The sequence below is a fragment of the Dipodomys merriami genome, unplaced genomic scaffold (genome assembly GCF_024711535.1).
Source record: "Dipodomys merriami isolate MVZ:Mamm:240054 unplaced genomic scaffold, mDipMer1.0.p SCAF_4, whole genome shotgun sequence".
Lineage (NCBI taxonomy): Eukaryota > Metazoa > Chordata > Mammalia > Rodentia > Heteromyidae > Dipodomys > Dipodomys merriami.
In genome coordinates, this window is record NW_027205603.1 from 3226306 (window position 1) to 3243034 (window position 16729).

General features: G+C 38.6%; 1 protein-coding gene across 1 annotated transcript in view; it reads right to left on the reverse strand.

Moving 5' to 3' along the window:
• Positions 1 to 2524: 2524 nt before the first annotated feature.
• Positions 2525 to 16729, reverse strand: part of Usp6nl (USP6 N-terminal like) — a 118432-nt gene continuing 104227 nt past the window's right edge. The window contains exon 15 of the mRNA XM_069990348.1: positions 2525 to 5727. Within this exon, the coding sequence (XP_069846449.1) occupies positions 4316 to 5727 (1412 nt within the window). The 3' untranslated portion in view covers positions 2525 to 4315. The remainder of the gene's footprint in view (positions 5728 to 16729) is intronic.

A 16729-nucleotide genomic window follows, 5' to 3' on the forward strand; every position in this document is an offset into this window, starting at 1 on the left:
TGCCCTCTGTGTTTGGTCTCCCTTCTCTGTACCCCCTGCCCCCAGACACCTTGAGCATCACTTTCCCACATAAAGCAGTTGCATCAGAAAAGCCCAGAAGTACCTCTTCCTCTCTGCCCCTTGCCTGTGTATTATATTGATGGCTTTCAGGCTTAGCGTAGGCAACTCCCTCACCAGCCTTACCCCTGCCTCTCTGCTGGGCTCACCTCTTGGCCCTTCTTCTGTGCCTCTGGTAACATCCTGTGCAAATTAGTGCCAAGACAATGCTGCAGAGATGTCTCAAACCTCCCACATGAACCTAGCTCAGACGCTTGTATGTTGTAGATGCTCAATAAAACGAAGGGCCGGTCAAATGGAGGACTAGACTGTTAAGCATCTTCTCAGCTCTCAGGTTTTCAAGTGGCAGTGGCTTCTCGAGAGTATGTCACTTAAAGAGACAGACTATAAAAATGCGGCCTCCTGACAGTAATGTTACCAGTGGAATCCTCCTAACTTTCCTAATGTCAAACTTTCTGAGTTACCCCAGTGGGAATACAAGATAACTTTGGAGGAACTTTTTTTTTTTTTTTTTTTTTTAAAGAGGTAGCTTAATAATTAAGCTATAAGGGGAACTGCAACCATCTGATGACTTAAGTTCTAGCCCAGATATTATGATTTAGGTGACCTGGGATGAGAGCACAAAGGTATTTTAAATTCACCAAACAATTCTAAAGCGCAACAAGGCCCACACTTAAAAAAAAAAAATCTAAAGTTAGACCCTGCAATGGTGGCTCACTCCTGTACTCCTAGCTAATCAGGAGACTGAGATCTCAGGATTGTGCTGCAAAGCCAATCCAGGCAGGAAAGTCCCTGAGACTCCAATTAACCACCAGAAAACCAGAAGTGGAGCTGTGACTCAAAGTGGTAGAGTGCTAGCCTTGAGCAAAAGAGCACAGGACAGTGCACAGGTCCCGTGTTCAAGCCCTATGACTGACAAAAACAAATAAAAAAAATCTAAAATTAGTTCCTTTGTCTCACAGCCTTCTCATGAATAAAACAGTGGCAGTTATGCTTACTTGCACTTGTAATAATTTAAAAAGCATTCCGATGCTGGTGGTTCACACCTGTAATCTAGCTATTCAGGCAACTACAATCTTGGAGGACTATGGTTTGAAGGTAGCTTGGGCAGAAAAGTTTGCCAGCTTCAACCTACAAAACAGCCAAAAAGGTAGGTCTGGAGGCATGTCTCAAGTGGTAGAGTGTCTGTCTAGCACTACAGACACACATGGCATCTTCTAGTCAGGAAAAGGACAAGTTGAACAAAGTACTGACTACACACAGTTTTTGTGCTTGTAATGGGACCCAAGTTTGTGTATATGGCAACATTCAGTACTGTTTCGATAAAAGAAAGTTAAAATATTTTTGATTGAATTGCTTCTTTCAAAAATCTATCACTGATACTTTGATATGTGAATTATATAAGGCTCTTACTCTTAAGCTGTCCATATTTTAAAATCACATATATGTACATACATGTACATATACACATATATTTATATATGTATTTGAAAGAGCAAGTTTAAAAACTCTTTGAGATCCTGGATCTAGTTTAACTTCTCAAACTAAATGCTAAAAACAAAATAGTAAAAATAAAATCATAAACAACATTGCTTATTATGTTAGCCAAAACTATCATGAAGAAATTATAGCAAATATACCTTGCACATGTTACTTAGAGATAAATCAATTTCCACACCTTGGAAGCCCTTACTGTATTTCTTAAGTATATTTTGACCCACTTTGCCAATATGTATTTATTTATTTCACTTATCTTTTATTAAAAATAAATTTCAAAGAGTAAAATGATATGTGGCAAAATAATTTCAAATTAAATTTTCCTACTTAAAAACCTCACATAGAGAACTACATTTTATAATGGGGAAAACTGGAAATACCTTATTGCTATCAATAATGTCATTAAATAAAGGAAGGTAATACAGTTCTACATACAGTCTTCCTGGGAATTAAAACATGACACACAAGTATAACATACATGAAGTCCTGCAGGCGAACACTGGCCACATACAGCCAGTTAGGAGAGAATTAGCCTTGGAAGCATCAGAGATGCAGCATTCTTGACAAATGAAAAAAATGCACATAGGAGACACAAAACAAAATATACTTGTAACTTTTAGCATGTTAGAAACAATCACATTGAAAAAAGTATACAGATAAAAAGTCAGAGATGACATAAGAAAATAGTGTGTGTGTATATATATTGAATATATATACATAAATCTACAATATTTATCACTGTTGATATATATTTGAAACAGCTCAGGTGCTGCTTTCATAAACTAAATTGTACAGCTTGGTTTATTACAAGTCACAAAATCATAGTTTAAAAAGTGGAATGAATATCTTCAGCTACATTTTTTATATACATTTATTTCTCAGCTTTCACATGATCTAAATCAAGAGCCCAGTTATTTTAGCAGGATTTTGTTCAGTTTCAGTGTAGTGTTTATAGTTTTAATACACTGCATTTGTTTTGCCATTTAATAACATAATTACCAAGTCGATTAAAATTACATTAGACTCATTATATACAAAAAATAGCCACATTCACTAGCTAAACAAATGTTACTCTCATTTTAAGACACATTTTGTACCTCAAAAGCTTAAATCCCCCACTTGCAATAGGAAGAACCACCAATGTTAGACCCTCTACCTTCTCTGTTGTCCAGTATAAGCACAGTCATGTTGAAAACAAGCACTCCAATTAAATGCAAAGTAATTCTCTCTCGTTAACTGTAGTGTACAGACTATTTATTTATTTATTTAATTTGTGCCGGTTCTGGGCTTGTACTCAGCCTCATGCTCTCACTTGGCTTTCTGCTCAAGGCTGGTACTCCACCACTTGAGCTACAAACCTCCACTTCCAGCCTTCTGCTGGATAACTGAAGGTTAAGAGTCTCATCGACTTTCTGCCTGGGCTGGCTTAAACTGCAATCCTGGTAACTCAGCCTCCTGAGTAGCCAGGGATTACAGGTATAAGTCGCCAATACCCTGATAGAATATTCTTATAGATACCACTGATTTTCTTTTAACTACAAACTTGATTTTTCCACTACAAAAGAAAAAAAAATTCAAACGCATAAAAGTCAAACCATATTTTTTTAAAAAACATCAAAATCTTAGATGTCTATTCATAATTAGAATTTTCCCCACAATTTTAACATGGATAATGCAATGGCCCAAATAACTAGCAATTTCTATTGATTACATTATTCTTCAGAGACTGGTCACCAGAGGCCCTCACTTTAAGGTGAGGCCCTCTTGAAAGTTTAAGGGACACAGTGACAAGTAGCTGTATCATTAATCCTGCTTTCAAATGATCTTCAGAAGCATTCCTTCCTTCTGCCACCTGAGTGCTGTGTCAACACTAACTACACAAGGCCCTCTGCATGGGGGGCGCCGAGCCGCAGAGCGCCCCCAGCACCCGGGCAGGGATCGGCCTACCCAGAGCCTGGAGCACAGGAGCCGTCAAGGACGTGCACACACAAGACCCATCTGGGGAGGGCTGCATCTCTAGCCATAAACTTAGGTGAACCGCCTCAAACTTGAAGCACCATGAAGTGGGTAAATCGTTCTCTCCAATATCTTTAAGTTCCCCATGGAAATAAAATGGCAGCAACTGATGGAGAATGAGGAGCATTTTTGAGATGAATTAGTAACATGAAGGCAAACTAGTCAGCTTAGGATCTGGGTAAAAAAATGTAAAGGGGAAAAAGTGAACTGAAAGACAAGTTAAGGTGGGGGGATTATCAACATTTGATGGGTCTACGTGAAAAGTAGTCTTTAAAAAGTATTTCTTCAGTTCTGTGTTCAAATATGTACACATAGATGCCTATAACATCTATTAAAAGATACACTACAGATAGTCTTAAAAATATTTCTTCTACTGTTTTTCAGTGCTTTGTAGCATCAGTCAAAATAGGATGGGTCAACAAAGTAAAAATGGTTAGGTTTTGGAGAAAGACTTAAATGAAACTGGGTAAAGAATCATTACTGTGCGTGCAGCTCTAAGTGCTATTGCTATGTTTCCGGGTTAAATCCTCTTTAACGTATTCAGTGATGATGCAATTTAAAAACGCTCATCTTAAGCAGCATCTATATGGGGATGAACACATTTCCATATACTCTTATTACTAACATACATTAGAATTGTGCGAGTTGTTTACAACACAGAAAATACTGCTTTGGCAATTATAAACATAGCAATGTAGGTTTCATATGGTTTCTATTCTCGACTTCAGCAAGAAGAGAGCAATTCTCACAGCAATACTGATTCTTGAACTGAAAGCCCCTCTCGTTTTCTGTAGTGATATGTTGGAGGCGAGGGCCCTGCATACTGATACCCAGCTGGACCAGCATCTTCCACAGCTGGTGAGGTTTTATACCGCACTGGACCATCCACTGACACCGCTGGGAGGCCATGGTCCTGAAAGGGCACATGCTGAAAAGCTGTGTATTTTGGTAAATTACTTAAGTGGCCATGGCTAGCATCTCGAGTCCAGGATTGTCCGTGTACCTCAGGCCTGTAAGGATAACTAACTTCGGACCATTTTCTGTTATCTGGCAAATAGTCCACTGGAGGAATGATGAATTTCCCATTCTTTGGTGATCCCGAGTTGCCCACATACCCCCCAGCACCAAGATCAATAGGAAGGACTTCTATTCGGCTAGAGGGTAGAACAACAGGAGTTGGGCGGGTGTAAGATTTCTCTGGAGAATTATCAATGGAAAGAGTGGAACCGTAAGGTCTCCTGGAAGGATGAATTTGAGTCACAGGGCCCATCTGTGGAGACATGATGCTGCTGGTAGCCGCAGGGATGTGTTTTGGAGAATGTCCATGGTAGATAGGGGGATTGCTGTATGAGGGGGGATTTGCGGGCCCACAATCTTCTCCTTCTAACTGGGATGGATATCTTATATAGCTTGCAGGCTGCACTTTTAAAGTAAACTTGTTGGATACTTTTGATGGACTAGAGCTTGGCTCAGCATGCTTTCTTGGACTGTTAGAGTAAAGGACATTCCTTGGATTTTGAGAGCAAGCCCTTTCAAGTGCCTCTTCAACAAAAGCCCCATTTTCATTTTCACTTCCAGGCACATTATCATACTGCGATGCATTGGAGCCCCGCTTCCCATCACCAGTATCCAAAACCTTCATCTTTTGCCTTGTGTTTGATACTCGGCTTTCAGCAGAACTTGACACAGAAAGTGTGGGATGTACTGATCTACTTTTGCCTTCTATGGTGTATTTGGAAGTTCTTTCAATAGCTGAACTATCTGATGGTTTATTCCACTTGGGCACAAATTCCTTCTTGATATTTGAAATAGCATTGCTATTTTGGTTAGCTGCTGCATGGTTATAAGGCCTGGAATTGTCTTGTGGACCTGAATGTTTTCGTTGAACATCTGCCTCATCTTTTATGTTTTTACTATCCTCGTCCACTGATTTCCTCCTGAGCTGCCGGACTCTTTCTGGTGTGCCACCTCTACTCTGATGGTGAGGGGAGTGCTCTTGTTTTTTGTGAGGTGATGACCCGCTTTCTCTTCTGCTGCTTATGTGGGGACTAGGAATGCCGACACTTCTTTGTCCATTGCTCAGGTGATGAGTGCTACCAGAATGAAATTCAGGTGGAAGTTGTCCCAGAGGTTTCTTTGGATATTCATCCTCTTTCCCTAAAGGGAAAGATAAATTCATAAGTAACACAAACTCATGAGTAAACAGTATCCAACGTAAGAGACCGCTAGATGATTAATCATGAACTGCACGCTTTTCAAATGTGCACTGATCCACATACATGCACACACTTTCTGACCACAGTATGTCAGCAGCTGAAGGGAATGAAGTTCTAGAGACACTGATAATAAAGGATCAAACTTCACAACCTTAATAGCAACAGGCAGGTGGGGATGATTTGTAACCACAGGTAAGTCTCATGCAACTATCTGACGAATGACTCCTGAATTTTGTAAAAACTTATTGTTACATGTTTTTTGTTTTTTTCTTTCCCAAGAATGTAAAGCTGCTATTCTCATTCCTAACACAACCCTGCATGTCAGCAGCTTAATGTCTTAATATTACATTGCTTTCATTGTAACCTATCTTAACTAAAATGGGTTTGGAAATCTCAGTAAAATTTTCTAAATTTATATTATTGAGTACTTTCCACAGGACAATTTCACGATAAAAACAAAAAGTACTTTCAGCTGAAAGGTTACACAAGGATCCTCCTTTAAATGCAAAAAAAGAGAATTTTAAAAAGAAAATCATGTAGCATCATTTCAGTTTCATATTTTAAATAACACAGAATCATGAGATACTCAAGAATGGTGCAAAATAAATGAGCCATTCAATGAACAATGTTTTTTAAAGTAGTCTAACAATCTGGGTATCAAAATAAAAACATCATTACAGGAAAATCAGACTCATTTGCAAAAATTCCACCATTTTCACCTGTTATTACACAATAATGTTCTGTCACTTGAAAATAAATCGCTGCTCTCTTTAAGTGTCCACTGGCAATTCTAAAAAATTTTGCTGGGTAAAATAAGCTCTGTATCAGGCACATTGCCGAGTGAGCAATGGCATGTTTGTGGTGAGTGTACGGTCATGGTCTTTGTTTTTATGGAGCTGCCAGTCTTGGTAATGATAGTCTTGTTATTCATCCACATTTCATAATTTTCTTTAGGTTTTTATGGGGTGGGAAACTATATGCTCAATTTTCTTTTAGAAAGTACAGCGTTAACTTTTTAATTTGATATTGTAATTGATGCATAATGATTGCACCTATCTCATTAATCTAATGATGTTTCTTTAGGGAAGAGAGGAATACCCTTTAAATAACTAAGGTACCAGAATCAGAATTGCACTCAAGACAACTTCTGTTGTCTTTTAATAGAGTGATATCAAAACTTGGGCCTAGGTACTGTCCCTGAATTGTTTTGCTCAACGCCTGTGCTCTACACTTGAGCTACAGCTCCTCTTTTGGCTTTTTGGTAGTTAACTGGAGATAAAAATCTTACAGACTTTTCTGTGCAGGCTGGCTTTGAACCATGATCCTTAGCTCTCAGTCTCTTGAGTAGCTAGGTGTAAGCCATTTGCGTCTAGCTTGATTTTTAAAAAATTATAAAAAGTAGACTCTCCTTTTTCAAATAAAACTTGCTTTAAGGTACAGTAGTGACTCTGGGCTTGGCAACTTTCAATCAAACTCTTTCCTCTTTCTTCAGTTGGGGAGTTCTCCCATACCCCAGGGATGCAGAGAGAAATGGCCTTTCTGTAGTTTAGAGACTACATAGCACAGTCTCAGAGAAGACAACTTGATCTCCTGAAGCTCATTTTGTCTTCTAGTAGGCTACTTTCATAAAACTCCTCTTCTAGTAGGCTACTTTCATAAAACTCCAGAGAAACTTTTCACTGTCAAATTTAACTTTACAATGACAATATTTAGGCATGCTGTTTAGTGTAATTGAAAGCATAGAAGTATTAGAAGTTACATGAGTGCAGTTTTGTTTTATCCACCTGACCCACAAACACATAAAGGAAATACTAGACTCACACATGTTTTTACATGCTGAAGATATGTGGGAGAACTAATTCAAGTGGAATTGCTTCTCGTTAAGAAAAAGGTTTGCTCAGTGAATTTCGGCTGCCTGTAGAGAGTCTTACCAGCCTTTTAGTTCATAAGAACTAATCTTCCATGGTTGAAAACCTCCATGAGAGCATGTAGATAAGAACAGATATGGAATAGCTCTCATGCAACTGCTGCGGTGGCTGCCAGTGCTCTTGCAGGAGCCTCCCTGTGTGGTGGGGTACTGCAAGTCTCCTTGCAGCCTGCCTGCAGGTGCTCCATCTGCGTCAACCCGCAATTCACCAACGTTCAATTCACTTAAAGTGAGATGCTTCATAGACAGGGCCACTTACCTTTAGGTCTACATCCTGCATCTGAAAGTGTTTTATAAAAACAAAGTTTATGACTGCCTTTTCTAATAACAAAAAAGCACACACATATATATATATATATATATATATATATATATATATATATATGTATTTTAGCATTGATGATTGTTTCTTATGGTCTCAGCACATTTTAATGTCAAAATGTAACAAAGCCAATTATAATAATTAAAAAATTTCTTTTTAGCCATATCAAAAAGCCAACTAAACAAATCAGACCTAGACAGGAACAAATAACAGAGGCATGAAGAGTTCTAACACTTTACAGATTTCTCTATATAGTTTCTATATGTCTTATAATCATCTATTTCCACTAGGAACTGTCTGTTTGAGGTTGGCTTCCAGAATATTTTGCACAGACACATAGCTACAACTACTGATGATGATGATGATGATGATGATGATGATGATGATGAAGAAACTGAACCCCTATACCTTTTGTGTGTGTGGTGCTGAGGATCAAATCAGGGACTTGAGCACAGTAGGCTCTACCACTGAGCTAAATATCCATGCTCAAATAACATTTTACAGTATAGTAACAATGAATTTAGGCAATATTCTAGATCTACACTAACTGAACTAAGTAATGTGGGTGGTAACTTCCCTTATCTGAAGCTCACTAGTGGAAAATGGATTTGTTGTTCTGTCTCTCATGTTCTGCTGAATCTTTTCACAAGTCTTGTTTTTAAGCTACCTATCTTCAAGTCACAGTGTAAACAGCATGGCCAACAGGGACAAATGGTCTAAGTTTGAATCCCGGCTTTACCAATCTCATCTTTTGTATGTTAAATTCTCAGGCTTAGATTTTGTATTGAAGATGATAATATCTATTTTACAGATTTGTTATAAAGATTGGAGTTAATATATGGAAAAAAAGACTAGCATATTTCTTGGATATAGCAATTGTTTAGTAATTGCTATACTGGCAGCTTCTGTATCACTATGCACTATGTAGTTGTTTTTAGACAAGTTCAAAGTACTTCTCATTGATTCCTACTCATTGATTCCTTTGACTCATTGTTTCAATCTGAAACTTCCCTGGAAGCCAGCATTAATTACACCTCCCCTGCAAGGGCATTGTGCTGTCTATTTCTTCATTCAAGTGATTGATAACAAATATGGAATAAAAAATGGAGCACCTTCACTTCTTAAAATACAGTGAATTCTTAAAAATCTGTAAGAAAGGGGCTGGGAAGGTGGCTCAGTGGTAGAGCGCTTGCCTTGCATGCATGAGGCCCTGGGTTTGATTCCTCAGCACCACATAAGCAAAAAGAAAAAAGCCGGAAGTGGCCCTGTGGCTCAAGTGGTAGAGCGCTAACCTTGAGCTGAAGAGCTGAGGGACAGCGCCCAGGCCCAGAGTACAGGCCCCATGACCGGACCCAAAAAAACCCCCCCAAAAACATAAAAATCTGTAAGAAAATAAAGGCTATTCTGTCTAGAAAACTAAGTAAAGGATGTAAATGAAAACTCACAGAAAGACAGCAGGTAAACCATACGTTATGAGACATACAAATTAAAATAATTTTAAAATTGGCGTATCTCACTGAGAATTAAGTTCTCTGATTTGACAACACATTTTGAGGGTTTTGATCTAGTAATTTCACATCTGGAATTTAATAGTAAGGCATATACAAAACATCTGTTGTAAATATACTCAAAATTACATTGTTGTAAGTTGTGTGCTATTGGCTTATGTCTGTAATCTTAGGAGGATGAAATTGTTGGGGTTATGGTTCTGACACCAGCTTCAGCAGATCCCTTCTCCCAATGAAAAACTGGAAGCAGGGTGTGTTTTCCTAACTACAGGAAGCCTAATATAAGTGGACTGTGTCCAGGTACATTTTTTTTTTGGGGGGTCCGGTCGTGGGGCCTGAACTCAGCTCTCTGGGTGCTGTCCCTCAGCTCTTCAGCTCAAGGCTAGCACTCTACCACTTGAGCCACAGCGCCACTTCCTGCTTTTTTTTTTTCTTTTTGCTTACATGGTGCTAAGGAATTGAACCCAGGGCCTCAGGCATACAAGGCAAGCGCTCTACCACTGAGCCACCTTCCCAGCCCCTGTCCAGGTACATTTTTAAGCAGGAATCAAGAATCTATTTAAAAAATGATGAGCAATAATCAAGGCTGGAGGTATGGCTCAGTAGTAAGCGCCAGGACAGGAGTTCAAACCCTGGAACCACAAACATTTTTAAATTGCATTATTTTAGAAAAAATTATATGTTCAAGTAGAGGATTTGTGAAATTAAATATCATCAAACAAAAATATGTTATAGAGTATAAACCTGTAGCAGTCTATTGCCATGTTCATATATAGGTTTTTAACCTTCAACAGTCAAGAAGGAAGTTATAACAGTTTGCATAATACAATCTCATTTATCATGACTGACATACCATTGGACTACTATATAGGCAATGTCTATGCCTATAAAAATGACTAAGAAATAAGTGCTAGCCAGGAGCCGGTGGTTCACAAATGTAATCCTAGCTACTCAGGAGGCTGAGATCTGAGGATAGTGGTTTGAAGCAAGCCCAGGCAGGAAAGGCCATGAGACTCTTATCTCTAATTAACTACCTGAAAACCAGAAGTAGAGCTATGGCTCAAAGTGGTAGAGTGCTAGCCTTGAGCACAAAAGCTCAGGGACAGTATCCAGGCCCTTAGTTCACACTCCACAACCGACAAAAATATTAAAAAATAAACACTAGTAGTGCTTAATGTACATCAAGAATGCCCTTTGATGGGATGATTACTATTTTTACTTATCTACAACATGTTCAACACATAATAAAAAAGTATAACATTTTAAAACATGGAATTTTACATTGATGTTAGCCAAAAGGCCAAGAAGCAATAAAACATGGAATTTTAAAACATTGGTGTTTAGGAGGGTATTAACCTGCAGTCTGGGTGTCTGACTTGTCTACAATATTTCTAGCAACAAAAGCATAGTAAAATTTTGTCAAATGCTTCACTTAGAATTTTTCTGATTCACTATGTGGGTAATCTTATTTACTTATTTTTTCTTGTCAGTGGTGGGCCTTGAACTCTGGGCCTGGGCACTGTCCTTCAGCTCTGCAGCTCAAGGCAAGCACTCTACCACTTGAGCCACAGCACTACTTTCTGTTTTCTGAGTGGTTTATTGGAGATAAAAGTTTCATGGACTGGCTCAGTGGTAGAGCGCTTGCCTTGCATGCATGAGGCTCTGGGTTTAATTCCTCAGCACCACATAAGCAGAAAAAAGCTGGAAATGGCGCAGTGGCTCAGGTGGTAGAGCACTAGCCTTGATCTGAAGAGCTGAGGGACAGCACCCAAGCCCACAGTTCAGGCCCCATGACTGGAACCCCCCCCCCCCAAAAAAGAAAAGTTTCACGGACTTTCTTGCTGAGGCTGGCTTTGAACTGCGATTCTTAGCTCTCAGCCTCTTTTAGTAACTAGGATTACAGGCATGAGCTACTGGCACCCAGCTATGTGGGTAATCGTAAAAAAGCAAAAAATCACTCTAATCTAGTCTGGCATTTTTAATAATTACCTTCTTTGCTTTCTATATGTTTTAAAATCCATCTTCAGTTCCTGTCATAAGATAGACATCATGTTTACTAGTCTGGGATTTATGTTATCTAATTTTATTCCTTTCAAAAAAGCAGAACTACGTTTTTCTCATCTCCATACTTCAAATACTTGCTTGGCTCTACAACTTTTCAAAGATGACTGGCAATCACAGTGATTGCTTCTTGAATTCTTCTGGTAAATGGGATGCTCCCGAAATCCCTCATACCAGCCGAGTAGTTCACTCTTAGTCACAGCTTATTTCCATCTGCCTTCACTTCCTCTTGTTAATATTTAGTCAAAATTTCTCCTAAAAAACTGTGTTACTGAAAACATGGAAGCAAAACATTTGAACTAATGCTTGCATCCCCCAATTAGATGTACGTGTTCCTCTATTTCCCTTAGATCTTCTCATTCAAACACAGAATCACTTGGCTGTTAAGTTACACCATAAGGAAGAAAAGTGAAGATTGTTTAGTAAAATCCAATACTGTGGAAGAGATTTAATAAATCCAACAACTGCTGGGCACTGGAAGCTCAAACCTGTAATCTTAGCCACTCAGAAGGCTGAGATCTGATGATCACGGCTCAAAACCAGTCCGGGCAGAAAAGCGAGTCTTAAATCTCCAAATAACCATCAAAAAGCTGCAGGTGGCATACAAGAGGCAGAATGCTATTTGTGTGCAAAAAAGCTTAAGAACAGTGCCCAGGCCCTGAGTTCAAGCCCTAAGACTGGCACACACATACATCAGCACACATGAATACAACCACCCACAAGAAAGTGAGGAAGGAGCTGGACTAAAGGGAAACATCTTTGGGAAAGTATGTACACAGCACAGACCACCCACATGCTCTAATAGCCACAGATTTTCATTGTGAAATGCTTTGGATACATAAAAGGCACGTAACAGTCAAAATTATGAGACACAGTAAAATGTGGAATTACAGATACAAGCCATGTATTTCTCAGGAGAAAGAATTTAAAACTGAATAGTAATAGAAACTGAAGTGGTCATTTTAGATGTGAAATACAATGCAATGTTATACGTCAGATATATGTGGGAAAGTTAACGTTTTAATATAAAGGGTAAAAAAAGTCTTTACCTTATATTTAACACTACTTTATACTCAAAGCAATAGAGAAACTTAAAGTTACGAGTAGTCTATGCATCTAAATGTCATATGAGAACTAAAGGAAAAATTGATGTTTCATTTACTGAGTAGGCAAAAGCAAAAATGCACACTGGGGGAAAATCTGTACTTGTTCTAAAATACCCTAAAAGTAGGATCTTAAGTTCTTTGAAGAGACTTTTAGTACTTTTTCTTTCTCCTAGTGACTTCCCTTCTTTTGTGTTCCTCTCCATAAACTATGAAATAGAATTACACAGAAAGTGATGAAAAAACATGCCCATTATTTCACTTAAGTTACAGCAAGGATACTATCAAAAATCATACTGGTTATAAAATTGCCCAAGAAATAGATGTAGCAGGTATGGGCACACTAACATTAATTCTAAAAGACATTCTTACCAGATGCCAATGGCTCACATCTGTAATCCTAGCTATCCAGAAGGCTGAGATCTGAGGGTTGAAGTTCAAAGACAGCCTGGGCAGAAAAGTCCCTAAGAGATTCTTATCTCCAATTAACCACTAAAAAACCAAAAGTGGAGCTATGGCTCAAAGTGGTGGTGCATTAGGCCTTGAGCAAAAGAACTAAGGGACAGCTCCCAGGTCCTGAGTTCAAGTCACTTGACAAGAAAAAAAGACATCCTCTCACTGCTTTCTTTTGGGGGGGGGGGCGGTGTCTAGTCGTGGGGCCTGAACTCTGGGCCTGGGCGATGTCCCTCAGCTCTTCAGCTCAAGGCTAGCACTCTACCACTTGAGCCACAGTGCCACTTCCAGCTTTTTTCTTTTTGCTTATGTGGTGCTGAGGAATCGAACCCAGGGCCTCAGGCATGCAAGGCAAGTGCTCTACCACTGAGCCACCTTCCCAGCCCTCACTACTTTCTTTATTAACAAGTATCTTATCAATCAATAACCTCACAGATGCACAAAAAACTTAGAAGATAGAGTCTCTCTGGACTATTATTTTCACTGAGGATAGAAAAAGGTAGTGGACTGGGGGTATAAGATAGAGCCTCCTAAAGTTAAGGGCTTAAAAACCCCAAATCTTTCAGATGTTTAAGACAATAAGTCAAACTAGGCTTAGAGGTACTGCACACACAGTAGGGAAGGATCCTTGCCCATGTGGGGTCAGGGGGCAATTCTAGGTTTGCTTAATTCGAAGTGTCAGCTCATTCCTGCTTTTCACCATGCCCTGAGACCAGGGAGCAGGAAGAATACTAATGTGTATAACTAATAGCTGGCTGACAACAGTGGCATCAGTGTTCGCCTTTTAGAAATATCTGTTGACTGTTGGATTATGACACAAATTATTACCATACCCAGCCTAAGAACTCAGAATAGAGTGAAATTTCAGTAATGTCACATGGTTGTTATATACACAGTGCATACATCTCAGAGACAGTCTTAAGACATGTCTACGTAGGACTGTCTATGAAGGAAGAGACAAGAAGAGGAGCTGAAGGAAGTGAAGAAAGAGCAAAGAGAGACATACAAAGAGAGGCAAGGAAAGTACAAAGGGGAAGGCGATGGGGAAGTTGTGACAGGCAAGTGTAGAGAGCACCAGGAAGAAGGAAGGAGAGTAGAGGCAGGAGGAGAGGTGAGGACAGAAGGGGAGGAGGCCAAGCAGTGCATCATCCTTCCTGAAGCCAGGCTCTCACTATTATGTGTTTTCAGGGACTGGCTCAGGTTCGCAGAACTGGATAGGGCAAAACCTCTCATTTCCAACAGCAGTGTTAAACTTGAGGTCTCAGTGCCTAGGCACTCTAACCTCTATGATTATGAAATTAAGAGGAAAATCTACTTGATTTCTTCATAAAAGTGATTCATGTTGAAGATTAACTGCTCAATCTTTACCAAACTAAAGAAATACTGTGTAGAACTTGTAAGAAAGACAAATGGCATTGCCAATAACATTCTCATATGCTAATAAATGTTCTCTGCTTTCCCCTCACAAAAGGAGATCCAAATAAAGCATTAAATATTTCTTTTAGAGGCCATCAATATTAATGTTTATTATCCATGCTTTCAGTCTGGGCTTCTTTTCAACAGACGTTTTTGCTCAGCTTCATGTCTAATATTTAATTTTCGTTTTCTTCCTCCTAAAAACATGGGAGGTAAAGAATTACAATCCTAGGTAAGGGGTAAGGGAGCCCCGCATTCCTATCAGATCTAATGGGGGGCATTTGTGAAGATATCACATTAATGATATTTTTCACCAGTGGACAGTTATGTAAGTGGTATTTTTATGGCAGTACTAGCAATTTAGAATAATCTACTCCTGGAAATAAATGATATATTTAGAATAAAGGCAAAATGCTCATTTACTTTTTTTTCTTCTTCTTTCTTACAAAACAAGAAAAAAAAAACAAACAGCAAAAACAAAAAAATCCCAGAAGATATTCTAATTTGCCTAAAAAAAGATAAAAGGTCCCTCTTGGGTCACACCTCAGGGCTGTCCATTTTTGGCCTTATTCAGGTCTCTGTCACCACCAAGTGGACATCACACTATACTACAAGATTTGCAGATGAACCCCAAAGGCATTAGTTCCTTCTGGCACCTGAGACATATAATTACACAAAGTGCTCTGAGTGCTCTCCCTTGTAAGCAACGTTTTTATTTATAAATTGCAATAGCAGAATAAATGTACTCAGATTGTTCCAACAGTTTTTAGTAAAAAATTGTGGAAAGCCACTGCTGGGAAAATCATTCTATTATTCTAAAAAAAGTTACCCATTCCTTTCTGAATCTCATAATAAGTCCAACAGTCTTAAAATATTCTCATAAAATTGCTGATTTCATTTTTTTTTTTTTGCCAGTCCTGGGGTTTGAACTCAGGGCCTGAGTATTGACCCTGAGCTTCTTTTGCCAAGGCTAGCACTCTACCACTTGAGCCACAGTGCCACTTCTAGCTTTTTCTGTGTATGTGTACTGAGGAATCAAACCCAGGGCTTGCATTCTACCACTAAGCCATATTCCCAGACCTTCAATTTTTTTTAAATTTTTGTTTTCTTACCATTATAATAAAGGTGATGTAAGGGTTATAATTTCAAATTTATTTTTGAAAAATCAACTGATTTTATTTAATGTGCCACTAACCAGAAGAACATATAACTCAAACACTATTATAGTAGCCTTCAATAAGATAAATAAAAAGAAATAGTTGGCTGTCTAAATTACAGCTATAATTTTAAAGATTATTGTAGGTAAGGTAAGCTCACTAGCTTGACTTTTATTTTTTTAGCAGATCAGAAGGGAAGCTGAGAAAAAAAAAGTATTATTTAAGCACTTTTCTCCTCACTGTACATCTTTTTAAGGCCAGAAAAATTTACTTATAACTCATTGTGAAATAAATTAATTTTAAAATTTGCATTTTGTGTTTCCTAGTGTTTCAATTCACACATGAGAAATTGTTGAATGTGTGGAACGTCCACCCTATAGACAAAAGCAAATATACGCTCTAACAATAAAACTGACTTGTGTTCTCAAATAAAATACAGAATGGTTCGTTACCACCAAAAAAACCTGCTAAACTTATGTAGTAGAAAAATTAGTATTTTTAAGATATTAGAACTTTATTCCTTACAATAATTCTGACTGATATATGTAAGATGCTGGAACAGTGCTAATGATGGAGAGACATAGTCACTGCCCTCAAGGATTTTACTCTATCCAACAAGGATGAATGGTCAAGGACTGAAGTGTGAGGAGAGGAGGATGCACAAAAGTTCTGTTTAAGGCACAAAATACAGATGATCAAATTCCATAGGGTTGGAGATTCTAGGAATGGGCTAAAGGCTAAAGATGGTAATTATTCCTAAGCCACATTAAAATTAAACAGAATTAATGAGATTGGAACTGGTTTGGTAACAAGTAGAAAACAGGAAAATATTCTATGTCAAACTAAGGACTTAGATTTTCTCCCACAAGCACTAGAATGCTCCGGAAGGATCCAGCCTTTTCACACCATCTTTCTGGCTCTGTAAGGAAGTGAGTGATGCAGGAGGCAGGGGTCCCAGTTTGGTCACTGCTGCTCTGGGAAGAAAATGTTGGTGAG